Below are 19,342 nucleotides of genomic sequence, written 5' to 3' on the forward strand. Positions count from 1 at the left end.
AGGATTTTCTGCATGGAAATGGTCTTGGGTTCAGGATGGAGATGTCTCAACTGCTCTGATGTTGCTCCTATAAAGAGGAGACAGCAGGACTCACTTCATAGCCTGTATAAATTTATGGAGATAGGCAGGGTGTCATTGCAGCAGGAGCCTGGTGGTTTTGCCAGGCGCAAATCCTGATTTTTCCAGGTGCACATCCTGATTTTTCAGTGGTTGCAGTTCACAGTGAGGCTGGGAGAGGCCAGAGCTGCAGGGCTGAGGGGGGGTGGTGGCTGTAGCTGGTGTCCCACAGCCCCAGGGAAACACTCCCACCCCACTGGGGTTTTATCCCCCTGGAATTTCATCTCTCCATGCCCAGCCCAAAGCAAAGAAATGGGAATAAATAAAAAAGTCAATGAAGAGAAGGGGGGAAAGATCTCCACAAGTTCTATCAGCTGCTGCTTTGGAGACCATGGGGCAGTTCTCGGCTTGATTGAAACTCACCCAGCAAATATTCAGCACAGATTTTTGAGAAATTTAGGCAAAGATTTGGCAGGTCCCAGTTGGGAAAACAGGATTTTGAGCTTTTGGAGGGTGCAGTTTTAACATGCAAAGGGCTAACAAGTGACATGCCACATAATTCTTGTTTGTATGGTTTGTAAATGCTGGAATGTCTCCAGGAAATCCCAAATTTCCTGTTTTGTGTACCAGGCAGGGCAGGAATATGGGGAGAATATCCATATTTTTAATAAATGTGTTTAATTTTGACAGCTGAGGCTGTGCAGCAGCTACTTTGTTGAACATTTCTTTGCAATTACTGTGTTGGAAGATGACATAACCTGCTCTTGCATGACAACAGGTCAGCAAGCAGAGGTGGAGTGGTGTCAGCCTCACACTCAGCATTTCCAGCTTCATCACTGGAAAACCAAAGGAAAAAAACAGGATTTTATTGCATCCAGTGTGTGAAAAGCAAGAGCAGTCAGCAATCACAGGCCAACCTCAGCAGCTCTGATGTGCCCCCGTGTCACTGCAGGCTCATTTCTGTATTTTTGGGATTCTCCAGGGCTGACCCAGCTCCTCTCCTGCCTTGGCCACCGTCCAGGAAGTGCAATCATCAATTAGCTGATAATCACTATTGGTGGAATTATATGTGCTGGGTTTAAGGCAGTGCAGTGGCTGGAAATGGAGCCATTTGTCAGGGGTATAATGGCCTTTTTATGTGCACAAATTTTTAAACACAATTTCATAAAGAGGCTGCCACGCTCCGTGATTTACTGGGGCAGTAAAAAATAAAGAAATTACCCGAGGAGTAGAAGATCTCTGTGCATTGAAGTCCTGGAAGTTAATAGAAATATCTCTGTTAACTCCAGGGATTTTAAAACTTTTTTCCTAATGGCTGCTTGTTCCATGTTCCATTTCTAGAAGATGCTGAACCTCTCTGATTATTGCTCCCCTTATTTCACAAGTTACCTGCAAAAATCCTGCATATTCAAAAACAAAAAAGTAACAGAGCCATGAAGAGATTTTAATCTTTGGCAGATGGTGTGGAGAGTTGGTTCAGCTTCTCCTCTGGCAGTAAATGGGAAAAGAGCCCACACTCCACGGCTGTTAGGAACAAGCCATGTTTAAAATGAATGGATTAATTGGGCAAGTAATGATGTATAGAACAGCTCTGTGCTAGCACGGGAACACTTGTGAATTTACTGCTGAAATTCAACCAAGCCTTAGCATCTCCTTTATGTTCCCAGGGGTGATGGGAGAGTATGAGCCCAAAATAGAAGTGCAGTTCCCAGAAACTGTTCCATCTGCGAAGGGAACCACGGTGAAACTGGAGTGCTTTGCCTTGGGCAAGTAAGTTTAGATCCATTATTATTACAAATTATTATTCCTGCAGCTTCTCACCTTTGTGGATTTGTGGGGTTTGCAGCAGTTCCTTTCTAGCGACCCACTTCCCTGAGCAGGAGTTACTTGTGGCCAGTTTTCAGAGCAGCCACAGGGCTTGGGGGCTCTTGTTCCTGGAGTAAACTCTGGCAACACTTCCAAAATTTTGGGACTGGCAGGAAAATCACCACAAAATGGATGGTTTGGGTTGGAATGGACCTTGAATCCCTTCCACTGCCACTCCTGCCATGGGCAGGGACACCTTCCATCATCCCAGGCTGCTCCAAGCTCCATCTTTTGGACACTTTTAGAGCAGCCACAGCTTCTCTGGGCAACCCCTTCCAGGGCCTCCCCACCTTAAAATGGATGTGTTTTTACAGCAGAACCCCAAATTCAGCTGGGCTAAAACAGCATTTTAATAATAAAATGTCTCCTGCTTATACACCGCGGTAAGCACATTTACATTTATGTTCCACATAACCCTCCCATAATAAAACCTGTTTATAAAATCTGTTCATATACAACAGATGAATAATTGTGAGTGACAGGAATAATGATTTAAACTATTGCACTGTGTAGCCCCACCTCCCCTTTAATGGTTCAGGGAAGAATGTATGTATCAGATTAGCATAAAATCAATTATCAAATCACATTTACACTTATGTTCCACATCACCCACCCATAATTAAACCCCTCTGGACCCTGTGCCAGGCCCCTCACTGGATCAGGAATGGGACATCACGCCATGATCAATATGATCAAGTGAAGACAACTCTATTCTCCCCAAAAGACTAGATTGATGATAAGTTTCTACCGTCCTCGTGTCTCCAGCTAATACATGACTGGTGGATCCCAGCAGTTGAAAATAGAATCTGATTTTTCACGTGCCTTGCTGTGCTCATCTGGCCCACCCATTGCTTCTCTTTTTTCTCACTTTCTCAAACTTGCTGACAAACTTGCTGAGTCCAGATGACTCTTCTTCCTGTGTCTTTCTCGAGGATACACCAACCCCATTTCTGAAGATGTCATTATCCATTGTTTGTGAACATGTCCATTATCCCAGGCAGGCTGGATCGTGCTGCAGCTGAGTGTGACCACTGTCCTGCAAAACCTCCTCAACCTGCAAAAACCCCTCAGCACCTCGCTGTGAGCGTGGCTTCCTCTGGCAGTGTCATTTTGCTTTCTCTCCCTTCCCCAGCCCCGTGCCCACCATCAGCTGGAGGAGGGCGGATGGGAAGCAGCTGCCCCGGAAGGCGCGGAGGCACCGCTCCAGCGGGCTCCTGGAGATCCCCAACTTCCAGCAGGAGGATGCTGGGCTCTACGAGTGCGTGGCTGAGAATGTGAGGGGCAGGAACGTGGCCCGAGGACAGCTGATGTTTTATGGTAAGCAGTCTGCCTGCCTTCAGGGCTGCTTTATTGTGGTCGGCGCAATCTGCAGTAAATATTTTGTGAGGACGTAATTTTGCGGGGATATTTTTTGAAATTACTTTCTTCTCAAATGGCACGTCTCGAGAAGGGTGTAATTTGAAATAAAACCTGGCTGAACGGTGCATATTAATTGAGAATCAGAGCAGCTGGAACAAAAACACATCCCCAGGAGGACATTGGCATGGAAACGTGCTGGAAATGCTTGGAAAAGTCTCTTTTTCCTTCTCGCGGCTGGGAGGGCAAGGCAGGAAATCTGGGGGAGCTTCCTTGTGTTACAGCCTGGGATTTATGATGTATGGGTTGCCCCAGCTTTTGTGGATCAATGTTAATTGCTGGTAACCAATTCAGAACAGCTTTCAAGAGGATCAGTGATTGAAGAACAGGGGGAGTTGGGATTTAACGGTGCCCTCTCCCCTCCAAGGCTTTCTGCACCTGCTCTTCCCTCCCTGCAATCACAGCCCTTCAGCCAAATTCCAGCCTCCTAGGCAAATGGGGAAATGCCAAATTCCAGCCTCCTAGGCCTGCTCTGTTAAATAGAAGATGCATTCATCCCTCTGATCCTGGCCCCTATCCCCAAATTTCTGCTGGGAACAGCCCACAAAGCAAACTGAAAGTGTGGCTTTACCTGTGTAGAGGTGAGTGAGAGCTGCAGGGAGGGGATTGAGGGGCGCAGGGGCTGGGTTTGGTACCAAGGTTTCTTGGAGATGTGTTGGAGAGGAGAAGCTGCAGGTTCCACACCCCACAGATATGCAGAGACCTCCACAGCATCCAAAAAATCCTGGTTTTGTTGCTCCCCTGTCCCATCCCATGTTGCTCTTCGGAGAAAATACGGACAAAAATTCAGAGTTTTCTCCCCCAAATGTTTCTGAAGGCTCAGGTCCTGTCAGCAGGGAAAATTGGGTTGAACTCCAGAGGTGAGGAGAATGGTTTTTGATTAATCATAATTTTGCCACAGAAAAAGTGTTTGGGAACCATCCCTTCTGGCAAAACTGAATTGAATTTGGTGGGTAGTGTATGTTTTTTTAAAAATAGGGATGTTTTCAAATTGGAAATATTTCTGAAATACATTTCCTTTAGAGATCACAACTTTGGGGGCTTCCATTTCAAATGAACATTTCTCCTTTTAAAACTGAGGGAAATATAGAATGAAAAAAACCATTAAAAATAAGTGAAAGAGCAAGAACAAAGTGAAATCTTTCATGTTAAGGGAAGAATCTGGGGTTGATTTGAGCGGGTTTTAATTTTTTTAATTAGATGATTTAAAGATCCCTTTTTCTGTGCTGTGTTTTTCCTTGTGATTTTCCCCATGTGGAGAGTAGATTAAAAGACTCATCAGTTGTACAGTTTTGCTGTACCCACAGCCAAAGCTGCCTTTCTTGGAAAGCAGTAAATGGAGCCTTTGGAACACTCCCACCATAGCATGTATGGAGTTATAATCTCATTATTGTCATGAATTTACCGCTCTGGATCCTCCACAAAAGCTGCCACTGTGGCTCCTGCTGCTTTTCACACCCATTGTGGCATTTCAGCAGAGAAGCTCGAAGATTTTGGGGAAGAGGAGTGTCCTGCTGTCAGTCTGTCACGCTGGGAAGTCTTTCCATCTCCTCCCTGGGAGAGGAGGAATTCCCCAGGAGAAGTGGCAGACTGGAAGGTTTTAAAGAGAATTCACTAAAATATCGTCCTGGTTGTCTTGAGGATGGTGATTTTCCAGGGAACTAGATGGGTTTTTTAGGGTAACTTGTGTTTTGCAGCCAGTACTGAAAATAGATCTCTTAAAAAAAAAACCCATCTTGCATTCTGTACTCTGGGCTCTGGAGTTTTGCAGCAAAATTTTTTATGGGAAGGTAACTTATTGTAAGCTTTTATACAAATAGTTGAGGAAAAGAACATAACTTAATAATTGGGTTTTTTTTTTTTTTTAAAGCAAAGAAATGATATTTCATCATTGAAATACAACTGCAAGGCTGGCAGAGCTTTCAAGCTGCTTTTGGAAGGTCAGGGCTGGTGCCTGGGGAGGGAAACGCTCTGGAGGTGCAGGAAGGTGCAGGTTTGAATGGATTTGAGGGAGAAATTTTTTATCATCAGGGTGGGCAGCCCCTGGCACAGGTGCCCAGAGCAGCTGGGGCTGCCCCTGGATCCCTGGCAGTGCCCAAGGCCAGGCTGGACAGGGCTGGGAGCACCTGGGGCAGGGGAAGGTGTCCCTGCCGTGGCAGGGCTGGGATGGGTGGGTTCAAGGTCCCTGCAGCCCCAAGCACTGGGGGCTCAGTGTGCTCTGGGTTATCAGAGGTGCTGCCCAGGTGCTCTGCAGGTCACACTGGGGCTCCCACAGCTCCACTCCTTTAAACCCAGTTAGCAGCCTCTGTGCATGGCATAAAATAAGAAAAGAGAAGAAAAAGAAATTCAAATTTGCCTGCTCACTGTCGATAACCCAGCATTGTCAGCTGCTCTGTGTGCTGCTGGAAGTTGTCAGGGAGGGCTGACTTCTTCTGTGTTTCACTCTTGTGTCAGAGTTTATTTTCTCCTCCCTTAGCACAGCAGTGACACTGAAGTTGTTTGACACCCTTGTTGCAGCAGGAAAGGTTAATTAAACGTGCAAGATCCCTTCCTGCTGCCTTTCCTGTGCTCTGAGCCCCTGCTCCAGGCTGTGTTTCACTGCTCTCCACAAACACTTCTGCCAGGGCTGAGTGCCCCTCGATGGATCGACCTTCCCATGGAAACGTGGTCCTGTTAGTGCAATCACAGAGCTCCCTTCTGTTCCCTTGGCTGATGGAACTCTGGAGGACACATTTCCCTGCTGGGTCTCTTCTTGTCCCTGCTGTCCCAGCCTCAGGTTCATTCCTGGCATGGGCTCCTGCTGGGATTCTTGGGGCTGTCCCATGCAGGGCCAACAGCTCCACTTCATCCTTTCTTCCAACTTGGAATATTCCCTGATCCTGGACTATCCAATTAGGCTGCACAGCCTCTTCTCTCCCCCCTTTTAGCAGCTCTAAGTGCTGGTGCTGCCTTCCTGGCCTGGCACCTTGTTCCCTGTGCCAGCTGCACCCTGTGGCTGAGGCAGGTGAGGTTCCCAGAGTTCTCCTCTCCCACTTTCTCCAGTTCCTCCCAGGGCCCTCCCCACCCTCATCTGTGTGTTTTGGGATGCACTCCCATTGACCTGCTTGTATTTTTAATCTGGCTGCTCATAAATTTTACATTTGCTAACCCTCCGCAGGGCTAAGATTTATATCCTGAGCAAACAGCAATGCCAACAATTATTTTTTTTTCCTGGAAGAAGTACAGTAAACAGATTACCTTAACCAGCTAATTTAAAAAGAAATTGCCTTTTTTGTTCATAAAGCCAGCATCAAGGAGATGCTTATGCATTATTGATGTTTAATTCGTGGTAAGTTTAGATGCTGTTTCAGCCTGATCTTCTTTTGTTGATATTTGTGACCCCAAGGCTGCTCATCCCTGGGTTTGAGCTCCTTAGGCTCTGCTTCCCTGTGTTGACTCTGATGAGTCAATGCAACATCTTGAAATCCCCTTTCCCAACAAAATATTTCACCTGAATGACAGAAAATATGAAAATTAGCTGCTGGTTGAGGTGATGTGAATGTGGGGCTGGGAGTGACAGCTCAGGGGAGGGCTGAGGAGCTGCACCACCACTGAGAACGTTTGTTTGCTGGGATTTGGACACAAAACAGGGGATTTGGCCCTGGCTTTCCAGTCAGATCCACACTGGGAAGCTCCAAAGCAGCTCAGCTGGAGCCAGCACAGATGGAGGTGCTGCCTCAGCATCACCTGTGTTGCTCCAGCACCTCCCATCCTCTCCTGCTCTGGCAAGGCAAGGAAAGGAGGAAAAAACTGCAGCTCAAATGTTTTCCAAAAGTGTCAGCACAGCAGCATCTGCATTAGCAGACAGACAGACTTCTCTGTCACTAATTACAGTTCTGTGCAGCATTTTCTGAGATATTCAGCAAAACCCATTCAGTTGGCTGGGCCCCTTTTCAGATTAAATCCTTCCCACTAGGAATTTGTGAGTCTCCTTAATTTTGCAGTGAAAGGAGCCCTCCTTTCATCAGTGGGCCTGTGTTTTATTTGGGCAAAAGCCACTTTGTGCCACTCTGTAAAACAGCCTCAGCTGTAAATCAGATTATGCTCTTCATTATGGTCAGAGTCTGAAAAGGAAATTTGCACAAGTGAGCATCAGGCAGTTTTATGTCTGTTCAGTTTAGGTCCCAAATCACAAATAATTTGCTGAGAATTTGAATAAAGTGAGCTTCCAGACTGATAAAAAGACAAGAAAATTCCTGTATGTAGGACAAGTGTACTATTGTATTATTACTATGTTATTATTAATTATCTTCCCCATCACTCACTAGAAAACCATGTTGTCACCTTTTACACAGGTAAAAAGTACAGGGAGGAGTAACTCTGAGTTTTGAATTCTTTGCTGCCCAAGGAAGGTCTTGCATCAAGAACACAGAACACAGTCCTGCACAGAATTGTTTCTTCTCAGCTTTTCCTTTTCCAAGGGATTGCTGGAGCCCTGCTTCCAGAGAAATCCAATTTTTGGAGATGCAGAAAAAGTCTCATGTTATTATCATTGTTGCTTGGAGAATCATCTCTCCAGCAGGAGAAGCAAAAATACAAATAGGGTGAAACACAAATAGAAATGAAATGTGAAGGCTGCTCATGGAACACCCCACACCTCCCTTCCACCCCTGAGCAGCTGCAGTTTAGTGTCAGGATGGACAATAACCAAACCTCTGAGGATGGGAACCTGTGGTTGTGCCCACAAAAACTGGGGAGAAAATCCTCTAAATGGTGCAGAACAGCTTGTGGAACAGGAGGTCAATGGCAGGAAGGGATGACTGGAGTGGTTTTATCAGTGGGGTTAACTCCTTCAGATTGTTCTCTGTTTCTTTTCCTCTGGTGTTTAATATTGAACTCCAGATTGGGTTAGTAGGGTCAGTCACAAGAGTTTCCAAAGACTCAGCCAAATGCAGATTTATTTATTCCTAGTTACAGCCTTCCAGCAGATTGGTTTGGTGCGGGATTTGCCCACCTTGGAGTTGTAGAGATTTCAAACAGTCTTTGAGGTCAAGAGGGAGGAAAGAAAGAGAGAGGAGCAGTGGTAACTTGAGGTTTCTGTGACCTTTGGGAAGGAATTAAGTCAGGATCTGAGGGGTCTGTGCACAGGAGCTGTGTTCCCAGCTGGGGCAGGACGAGCACTGATCTGCACAAGCCTTACACACTGCCTTCCCTCTTTATTCCCAGTTACTCATCTGTTTTTCCCATCTGGTTGTTTTTTTGGTTTTTTTGGTTTTTTTAACTTCCTGCACTTGGCTTTCTGGTCTTTAGACTGCTCTGATCCTGGGCTCAGTCTCAATCTCCTTAGAATAGAGATGGTAATGGACAAGTCTTTCAGCCTTTCATCTGCCATTAATGATGAATTACACAGCCTGCACCAGGTCATCAGCTGCTAGAAATTGGCTTAGGAACACTGAAATCAATACTCACCAGCTGAGAATTGGATTCTGGATATGTATTAGCACCTCATTTGCTTGAGTCCTTTTGGTTGTTTTGAACTCACGGATGATTGCAGAGTCCTGCAGGTTTTTTTCTGGTTTATTTCTCATATTTCTCCTTTACTTCTGGGGTTTGTTACTCATTTCTGAGGTGATGCATCATCACCTGCCACATAATTTCACTTTCAAATATCTTTTAGAACATGATTTCCAGTTCCTACTTTTGCCTTTTAATTTATTACAGTGAAGGACAGACTGCCCCTGGACTTTTTTGTCTTAGAGAAGTAAGAATATATTTGGGCATATTTTCCTATTCGCCTGGTTTTAACTGTCCCACTTTGTGCTGGTGAAGACTGAAAGGTGATCAAAGGTAAACAGGGTTTTTTTCTCACTATTTCCATCACTTTTCTTCAGTCCCCCTGAGTACAAACTCCAGAAATCTCCTAGGAGGGGGAGATTTTTCTTTAAAGCAATCCTTATGTAAGAGTTGTGCTTATAACTCTAAGCTTTTTCTTTCACTTTATAGATTTAGCATATGAATTTTGCTTGCAACTCAGATGAATTCTTAATCAGCTTCCAGATTTTTCCTCCAGGATGTTTCCAAGGCCAGTACTATCTTAAGTACTCCAAGCAGAACCAAAATATCTCCTGTAAAATAATTTCTCTTTGGTCAGCGCCGCTGAAACAATCCAAAGGACTCTTGTCTAGACCAGTCCCAAATTCAGCCTTGTCATTATCTCTGAGAATGTTGCTACACCAGAAAATGTTGTGGAGAGGAGCTGGTTTCATCCCCTTATCTGAATTATTTTAATTATCACGCCTGGAATCTCGTGTCCTGTTACCTTGCTCTGATCCCCAGTGGGCTCCTGTCAAATTCCATTAGGTTGTGGCCACTCTCCTTTGGTGGCTCACACATGTTTGCAGCCTGAGCCAACCCCTGAGTATTCCCCAAGATGAAGCCAAGAGCTTCTCTCTGCACTGAACTGTTGAGAGGAGAGCTTGACCTAATTAGAAAAAACTCCCAAAGAGCAGCAGAGAACGAACTCCTGCTGAACAAACGGCTCAGAGCTCTTCACTGAGATGATTTTCTGACCTGTGCTGCTCATTCTGCAGTTGTCTGCCCCATAAATGGCTTTGGAATTGGGAATTTTAGCCAGCTGAAATCACTGGAGGGGGTTAGGGTGGCGTGGCTGTGGCTCGTGGGTGCTGCACCGAAGGGTGATGTGAATTTGGGGTGGCAGCTTCCAGCACTGCACGTTTCAGTCTCAGCACTCAGGGCAGGATTTGGGATGAACCACCCCAAAAAATGCCTTTTGGAGAGAATTTCCTTTATTTAGGGAAAATGATTGTTCCCCTTATTTGGGGAAATTGATTATTTCCCTTATTTGGGGAGTCTGTATGAAATAAGGATGAATTCTGAATTTTCTCAGAGATTTTCACTGAGATGATTTTCTGACCTGTGCTGCTCATTCTGGAGTTGTCTGCCCCATAAATGGCTTTGGAATTGGGAATTTTAGCCAGTTCAAGTCACTGGAGGGGGTTAGGGTGGCGTGGCTGTGGCTCATGAGTGCTGCACCAAAGGGTGATGTGAATTTGGGGTGGTAGCTTCCAGCACTGCACGTTTCAGTCTCAGCACTCAGGGCAGGATTTGGGATGAACAAACCACAAACCGCCCAAAAAAATGGCTTTTGGAGAGAATTTCCTTTATTTGGGGAAAATTATCATTTCCCTTATTTGGGGAAAATTGTTATTTCCCTTATTTGGGGAGTCTGTATGAAATAAGGATGAAGTCTGAATTTCTGTCCTCCTCTCCACGGGAGTTATCTTTGTTTTTCCATAGCACACACTCAGGTTATAGAGCACAGCTTACCATTCATGGCTTTTCTTGATTTGCAGATTAATTCCAGTTGTTTTGTCTGGGTTTTTTTTTTTTTTTTTTTTAGTTTTGTTTTCATGTGGGAAATCTGTAAAACAGTGCAGAAAAAATAAAAAAGGGAAATGGATGTGTGTGGGTTTTATAGAGCTCCTTTCATGGGAGCATAAAATTCCCTTCAAAATGATGAGTTAGATGCTGTTAGAATAGTAAATATGTAAATTCATGAGTAATTTGCAAATGTCCTTGAGCCACTGAACCCGTTGCAATTGCTCAGCTCAATGGAATTGTTCAAGTTCTTACTCCAGATGACAGAACTGACTTTCATCTTCCTCCATTTAAAGGCTTTCCCTTTCCTATCTATTTACAGACAATAAACAAGCTTAAAATTTTACAGGGGCAGGAGGGGCAGCCAGAGAAATAAACACCACTCACTTCTCCCTTCCCTTCTGCATTGCCAGGATGCTCAGTTCACATTTGTTTTTTGGGATTCCCTTGGAGCTGAGGGGCTGTGGGAAACTCTCCACCTCATCTCTGTTTTGTAGGCACTTTCAGGGTGCCAGGAGTGGGGTGAAACACAACCTGAGTTCCCTAAATTTGGATTTCCAGCATCCCATCATCACAGGCATACCCCTCTTTTGGGTATAATCATATCCATTTGCCATTTTGATGTGATATTTTAAAATTTACCCTTTCAAGCCCATCTCTGGGTCCCTGTCCCTATCCAAAGGAGATGTGTAAAGTTGTTACCTAGCTTTGAGAAATCTTGATTTTTTTTTCTTTTATCTGATTACACAGGGAAAAGTATTAATCAGGTTCTTGGAGACCTCTGCTGGTAATACCATCCTGCTAAGTCAGATGCTCTCATGTCAAAATAGGGCAAATGCCCATTAAAAAAATCAAAACTCTAATGTTTATTGGGACTTTCTGAATAGTATTATGGTTATAATATATTAACATACTATTACTGATAAATTCTTAAATATATAGTATTGTATACTGTAGGTATATCTGGACAAAAAGGTAACTCTTAAGAAAGTCTGAGGTTTTGGGTGATCTTCGAAACCATGTGGCAATTTTAGTGGAATTTAGTGGAATCTGGATAAACTCCAACTCTATTAAAAAAAAAAGCCAACAAACTGATAAAATTATGTGAAACACAGTTAAAATACAATCTCACAAGTGGCTGAAAACTGCCAGTGCTGATTTTCACCAAATTCTACCAAAATGTGTCTCCAATATATGCTTGTGGCCTTTCTAGGTTTATTCAGAGTCATTAATACAATAACTGGGTCCAAAGATTTTTCTTTCCTGTGGCAATAGATGGAGATCTGGCCATAATCAAGAGAAGGCTGAGAGCCTGGACCTGAAGCAGTGCCTGTAACAATGCAGAGTGACTGGAATAACCTCAATTTCAATGCAGAACTAGTTCTAAATTACATGTTTTGAAGTCTGAAGCTAAATTTTAGAGCTTTGAAGCCCAAGTTATAGAGACCCTGAGGAGGAAAATGTCTCTATTTGAAAGGCCAGATGTGTAACTACTGCTTTGTTTTTGCAGGATGAGCAGGGTTTCTGAAGCTACTCTTTTTCTTTAAGGGTTTTTACTACAAATAAAATAAAAGTAGCTTCTGATCTTGGCCAGTGCCACCTTCAGAAAGCAGCACCGGACTCAAGGAAGAACAGTAATCTTTAGCAGTTCTTATGATGCTGTTTTGGGGCTACCTAAAACCAGAGGCCAGGCAGAATTAAGGCAATAAAAAGCTGTTCTATTTATTGAAGGGCTAAATTTTGGGTGGACAAAGCCCCCCAGGGTCTGCACCCAAAAATGGATGATGGGTCAGGGTTTGCACACTTTGATAAGTTTGGTCCATTTGCATATTGGGGTTAATCACCCAATTACAGCTCCAGGTAATGAAGTCATTGACCCCAGGTTTGCTCCCCCAACTCACTTTTGTTCCCATCTCAGCCCTGGGGCAGTGAGGTGTCCTTGGCTGCCAGGCCTGGAGAGGAATTGTTGTGTCTGCCCCAAGTGGGGAAGCAGCAGCTCCCACTGTGTGTGGGGTTTGGAGTTACACACAAATATATGAAAAATAGAAAAGCTGAAACCCCAACGTTTTCAATACGCTCTGCTAAGGGAAGAAAGGTTTGTTGGGCAGCACAGAGGTGCTGCTCCCAGGCTTCCCTCCCTGCTTGCCTTGCAGCCCAGCCCAGCTGGACGCAGCAGATCCGTGACGTGCGCGTGGCCATCGAGGAGCGCGTGTCCTGGGAGTGCCGCGCCAGCGGCCGCCCCAAGCCCTCCTACCGCTGGCTCAAGGACGGGGAGCCCCTGCTGCCACAGGTAGGCACAGCTGGAACCCCCCAGGAATGGAGCTGGGGGTGCTGGGGTGCTCTGCCAGCTGTCTGGTCTGTGCGTGGTTGATTTGGGGTGGGGAGGATGGGGGTGCCCTGGAATCGCAGGATGGTTTGGGTTGGATGGGACCTTCGAGATCATCTCGTTCCACCCCCTGCTCCAAGCCTTGTCCAGCCTGGCCTTGGACACTTCCAGGGATCCAGGGGCAGCCACAGCTGCTCTGGGCACCCAGGCCCTCCCCACCCTCACAGAAAATCCCCTGTTCCTTGCCATGCCTGGTGGCAGCTCCCTGCTGCTGCCAGGGACAAGCAGGACACACCACAGCTCTACATTCAGAGTTCCTCCCCAAAATGAAGGATCCACGATGCAAACCTAAGGCTGGAAAGAAGGAGGAATGGCTGAATGGGGTTTTGGAATGTGTCACCAGAGAATGATTACTCCAAAGTAATTATTTTAATTTATGATGTTTAGGTGAACTTAAGTGATAATGAAACCTCGGGGTTCCTGCTGGTGTTTAATGGTGTTCCCACTCCTCCTGCTGGGCTGTGTCCCTGTGCAGGAGCTGGGGAATTACACCCCTCCCACCAGCACAGCCTCTCCTGCAGGGTGATCACCCAGTCCATGGTCCCACCTTGTCACCACAAACTCAGCCAAGTCACCAAAGCTTTGGTTTCACGGCACTTTTTCCCCTTCACTTACCGTGAAAGAACATGGCAGCCCCGATTTGATCAAACCCTGATAAAAATTGCACAAACATTAAATTTCTGCCCTAAGGCCGAGTAGAAAACCAATAGCTCTTTATTTTAGATTTTTTTTTTTTTTTTTTTTTGGTAAATGTCAAACTCCTGGGGAGGGAGGGAACACTTTGCTGTACTTATTAGAATTGATAACTCGAGCTCCATATCCTCAGGCTGACAAATGATAGCCTGGTCTTTCACTCCACACACTAATTCTGGTTGCTTCACGCTGGTCACTGGCAGATGGTCTTGTTCTTAAATCACGTTAGTGGCTGATATGAAGTAAAGGATCATTAAATTATTAGCATTTACATTGTTTTCAGTAAACTGCAGAAGATTTTAAATGTTTCTGTCTGTGCTGGCTGAGATGGCAAAGAGTCTTAGCAGCCTGCATTGCCATATACACTCAAAATGGCCTCAAGCTGTGCCAGGGGAGGGTCAGGTTGGAAATCAGGAGGAATTTCTCCATGGAAAGGGTGAATTTCTCCATTGGAACTGCCCAGGGAGGTGTGGAGTCCCCATTCCTGGAGGTGTCCAAGAAACACCTGTATGTGCTACGGTTCAGTTGTTATGGTGGTTTTTGGTCAAAGGTTGGACACAGTAATCCTGGAGGTCTTTTCCAACCTTAAAGACTCTGTGATTCCATGGAAATACCATTGTTTAAAATGTTTCTCAGGATGGGCTTGGCTGTGATGTGCCACTGTGGAACAGAAGTGCATTTCTTGCCTCAAGCTTATCTCCTCGAAAGGGATATTAATCTAAATGCTTTGGGTATTAAATCAATGAGGGGTCAAGGGAAGGTCCTCCAATTGAAATTGCATTTACCAACTCCTATATTGGTTTCACCATTTAGTCTCTAGCCTGACATAAATTTGGCTGGCAGACAGATAAATCGCAGCATGCAAATTCCTCCCGTTCCCGCTGCTTCCTTTGGTCCACCTTGCCACAAAACACAGCAGGACAACCTCTGGGGAGGTTCTGAGGAGGCTCGCTGGCGTTCTCGTTGATTTTGGAGTTTGTTTTGCTGTCCCCAGGGCAGGGTGCAGCTGGAGCAGGGCTCTCTGACCATCGCCAACGTGAGTCTCTCGGACGCGGGCATGTACCAGTGCGTGGCGGAGAACAGGCACGGCGTCATCTTTGCCAGCGCAGAGCTCAGTGTCATAGGTGAGTCCACATCCCCCAGCACTGCCAGGGATAGTGGAGGCCTGGAAAATGTTAAAGATAGAATCTGAAAATGGGAGGCTTCGTGTTTTCCCAGATCAACTGCACCTGCGTAAGCAGTATGATAAATGATATAATTGTTAGATGCGATGATTGTTGAGTAATTAAATATAATTATTATATAACCATAAGAAGAATCATGAGAAACTATGTTGGAAATTTACAGGGGGCTTTGCTTAGCTGAAATCTATGTATACAATAGAACAATATAAGTTTAATAATTAACATGAAAGTTCTATAACGATAGAATATAAAACATGTTCATCTCGACTGTATGGTCTGAGTCAGATTAGGGTTTGTACCCCTGACACCCAGAGCTCTTCAATAAAAGCACCTGCATAGAATCATTCTCGTGATTATGTGTTCCTGAACGCTAACACCAGCCTCCCAAAGCCACAGCCAGCCCTGCCCAGGTGCAGCAGCTGAAGCAGAAGGGATCTTTCTTTGGTGGTTTGTTTCTGAAGCACAAGGGGATCTTTGGCGGTTTGCTTCTAAGGAAGGTGTGAAATGCAAGCTTGAGGCAGTGGAGAGCAGAGAACAGATGTTTTTTACTTCATCCCACATTCCTCCAGGAGCTGGCAGGTGCATTCCCTCTCCTGCTGGTTAAAGCTCTTTCTGGAGAAGCCTGAGCGTTGCCATTCAGAACATCCAGTCCTGGCTGCAGAGGTAACTCTGCTCAGGACACGGTGACAAACCTCCCGTCTGAAGAGACCTTTCAGCAAACAAAGTTCCCCCATCCCAAAGAAAAGCTTCTTCCACCCCACAGTTCTGGGCACAGCTGCCCTGCTCCTCCCAGATAAAACCAGGAGAAGCTCATGTGAATCCAAGTGGGGAAACACCTGAGGGGAGGGAGCAGAGATTACAGAGCCAGGATCTTCTCAGGACAGGAGGCAATGGCCACAAACTGAAACCCTGGAAATGCCCCTTAAACTTAGAAAAACTTTATTTTGAGGTTGGTTGGACACTAGAACAAATTGGCCAGAGATATTGTGGCATCCCTGTTCTTGGAGATGCTCAACATCCAACTGGCCACAGCCCTGGGCAACTCCCGTGGCTGCTCCTGGGTGAGCAGGGATGGGGTGGGAGCATCCCAGGGTCCCTGCCAGGCTGAAACTCAATTCCAAACCATGTCCTTGAATGAGAGGCAGCCCTGCTCAGCACAGGGATGTAGTTTCAAAGGGTTAAACACAATTCCTGATTACAAAATAACAATTTCATTGCTCTCAACCCAAAAGTTCAGTAGCAGCATTCTCTGATTTATCCTGAGGAACAAAGCATGAGGGTTTTTGCAGCTATGGGATTTTCAATTATTGGTCATTTTTTATCATCAGTGATAGATGCCTGCATAGAAAAAAAATTCATTTGAAGGATTGTGTGTGTTGCTGTTGGAGAAAGGTACGATAATGCTCAATAAATTAGACTTCACAATGCTGAGATTTATTGGACATGAAAGAAATCGAAATAAACCCACTGATGCTTTTCTTGTCTATTTAAAAACTGGTAAAAATGTACCTTGGGGAAGGAGGAAGATCTTTTCAGAGGAGAGAGATTTAATCCTTGTTGGTGGGGGCTCCCAGGGTGTCCCTGTGCCCAGCAGCTCCTCGTGTCCGCACAAAAAAACAAATTTTGGAGGGTCTGGTCTGAGAAACCTGGCAAGGAATATTTATTTGGCCAATTTCTCACTTGGGTTCTGCAGCTCTGCTTCTGTCTGTCACAGGAAAAGCACCCAAATGGTGTCCTGCAGATAAATTCCTGTGCATCTGTGATTTAACTTGGCACATTTTGAAAGGAAAGCAGCAGGTTTGCCTTTTCACTGGAGTTTCAAAGCAGGGCAACATTCTGAGCCATCCCTGGGAAATTTTAGCTTTTAACCAGATCTGAGTGTTAAAATGGTTGTTTTAAAAGGTCCTGAAGTTAAGCACTTGCTACTGGTGGTGTTTAATCACCTCAAGTGAGACTTACACCAAAATTAAGTGAAAGAGAGAAATGGAAAATTACAGACCCAGCTTTTCTCACAGTGATTCTTCTCAATTATTATTGCCAATTATCTTGCCTGGAGTCTTTAAGTAAAAGCAGAATCCAGTGGTGCTGGACATTGTAAAAGACTGAGATGCAGTCTTGTCTTACAGAATTTTCAGGCTAAATGTTTAAAAAACAAATTGGAAAAATGAAATGTGGGCCTAGAGTGGGAAAGAAAGGTCATTAAAATCCCTGCTTGACAAACAAAAGGTGTGAATAAATTAAATTCATATCTCCTGAAGTGGCACAGGGAAGTTGTGGCAGTGCTGAGAAATGAGCCCAGAGTTTCTAAATGTCAAATGACGACGTTTTGAACGTCACAGAATAAAACCACAGTGAGCAAATGACTCACAAAAAACCAGTCTAAACTGTTTATTACAGAGATGGGAGTAACAGGATTATTCAAAAAAATCTCTTTTGCTTATAAATTTGGGACAATCATCTGAGAAATTAGTTTCATAATTGATGATATATTAATAATGATATAAATAATAATGCATTTGGTTCTGAGTGCATTGGTGGGAAGTGTCCTCATGATGTCTCCTTTAATTCTGGAGTGTTTTACAAAGCCAGTGCTGGTTTCAGGGCTCTTTTATAGCATTTAATATCATACCTGTGTTTCTGAGGGCCAGAATTAAGGCCCTGCCTGTGATTAGATGTGGAAAACAAAAAACTCTGATGCAGGAACTTGGAGCACTGTTGGATCATGAAGCCCATCCCATTTTCAGCATGGGATTGTGCTTTATTCACCTTATTGACAGCAGGAATGACAGCCAAAAGAGCTGAGGCAGATGAGGTGCCCTGAGAAAAGAGAATTTGTGGGGTTTTGTCTCCCAGGTGCTGCAGGTGAGCTTTGGATCCTGCCTTGGGGCACTGAGGTGATGCAGAGCAGGGAGAACTCAACCCTGATCTCCCAGGGGCAGAAAAAGGGAGCCAAGAAGAGGGCAGAGAGCCAAGGGATGCAGGGATGGAGCAGGCAGGGGGATGCAGGGATGGAGCAGCAGGGACCCAAGGAATCAGCAGGGAGGATGGAGAGGGAAAACATTGCTGCCACGGCTCCAACAGAAAGCCAAGCTCCTGTCAGCAGGAGTTGTTCCTAAAGCCCTTCAGCTGCCTCACCTTCTGCTCTGAGCTCTCTACATTAAAAAATGAATGGTCCTGTTTGATATCAATGAAACTCCTGGTTGTCCTGGGGAATTTCAGTGCCAGAGCTGCCTCAGAGCCCAGCAAAGGGATCATTACAAAGCCTTGGGGGCAGGAATCAGAAGCCAAGGCATCTCATTGTTCTGCAGAGAGGCTGCAAGGCTTTGGGGGTCACTTCAGTGGATATCTGAGATTTTGTCTCAAAACACAGCAGTGTGCCCTGGGGGCAGGAAAAGGTGATTCTTTGTGCCCTGGAGCCAACAACTCTTGCCTTGTGTTGCTTGGTTCAGGACCTGGCTGTGTCAGTGTCTCCCACCTTTATAGAATTTAAATAAATAACCCAGTTCATGCAATAATTATGAATAGGAAGCATAAAAGTGTCAGCCTTTCTGGAAATATTAACATTTCTGATGAATTAGATGGGTTCTGTGTTTGTGAGAACTTCCCTGCCTGACAGAAGGATGATCCTGACACAGAAAAAGGAAATACATTCTACTCCTCGTGCACGAGGTTCCTAGGGGTGCTGTCCCAGTAAGATGTGCATGGTGGGGTTACTGGTTTCTCAGGTTTTTAGCTGAACACACATTTTTAAACAAATCAGGTATTTTTTGCAGTGAAAGAAGCACTCAGGTGTCTTTTTACCCCATCCAGACTTCACTAGTTCATAAAGTCCAATCATTTAGGAATTGCAAGTGAGAAACAACCCTGGAATTTTGTAAAGTTGAAATGAGTCTGCTTTTGGTTTTTCCTGAGGGAATTCTGATCTGGTTTGTGTTGATTTTGCTTTCAGCCATCGGGCCAGACTTTTCCAAAGCGCTGCTGAAGAAGTTAACTCTTGTGAAAGTGGGTGGTGAAGTCATCATTGAGTGCAAGCCCAAAGCCTCCCCCAGACCTACTTATTCTTGGAAGAAAGGAAAAGACATCCTAAGAGAAAATGAGAGGTAATGTCTTAAAGCAACCATTTCTTTCATTAACTAACCCAGGGACTTTCAGCAATCAAAGCTAAATTTGTCATTAATAGCTTTGCAAAATTGACTTGCAAATACATGAGGAGACAGCCTGTGTTCAATCCCAAGGAGCTGGAAGTGAGATTCCTACTCCCATGGTGCCCATCCCATCTCTGTCTGCTATTAAATCATCCCTGCCAAGAAGCTGATAAAAATGCACTCCAAATAAACCAAATATTTTGCCTCTGCAGTGCTCT

The 19,342-nt window shown here is 45.0% G+C and overlaps 1 protein-coding gene across 1 annotated transcript in view; it reads left to right on the forward strand.

Moving 5' to 3' along the window:
* Nucleotides 1-19,342, forward strand: part of LOC311158757 (contactin-4) — a 259,902-nt gene that overhangs the window by 194,150 nt on the left and 46,410 nt on the right. The window contains exons 8-12 of the mRNA XM_084214354.1: nt 1,725-1,827; nt 3,056-3,240; nt 12,870-13,006; nt 14,790-14,919; nt 18,929-19,079. Of these exons, the coding sequence (XP_084070480.1) occupies nt 1,725-1,827; nt 3,056-3,240; nt 12,870-13,006; nt 14,790-14,919; nt 18,929-19,079 (706 nt within the window). The remainder of the gene's footprint in view (nt 1-1,724; nt 1,828-3,055; nt 3,241-12,869; nt 13,007-14,789; nt 14,920-18,928; nt 19,080-19,342) is intronic.

This window comes from Fringilla coelebs, assembly GCF_963513975.1.
Source record: "Fringilla coelebs genome assembly, chromosome: 13".
In the NCBI taxonomy this organism is placed as follows: Eukaryota; Metazoa; Chordata; class Aves; order Passeriformes; family Fringillidae; genus Fringilla; species Fringilla coelebs.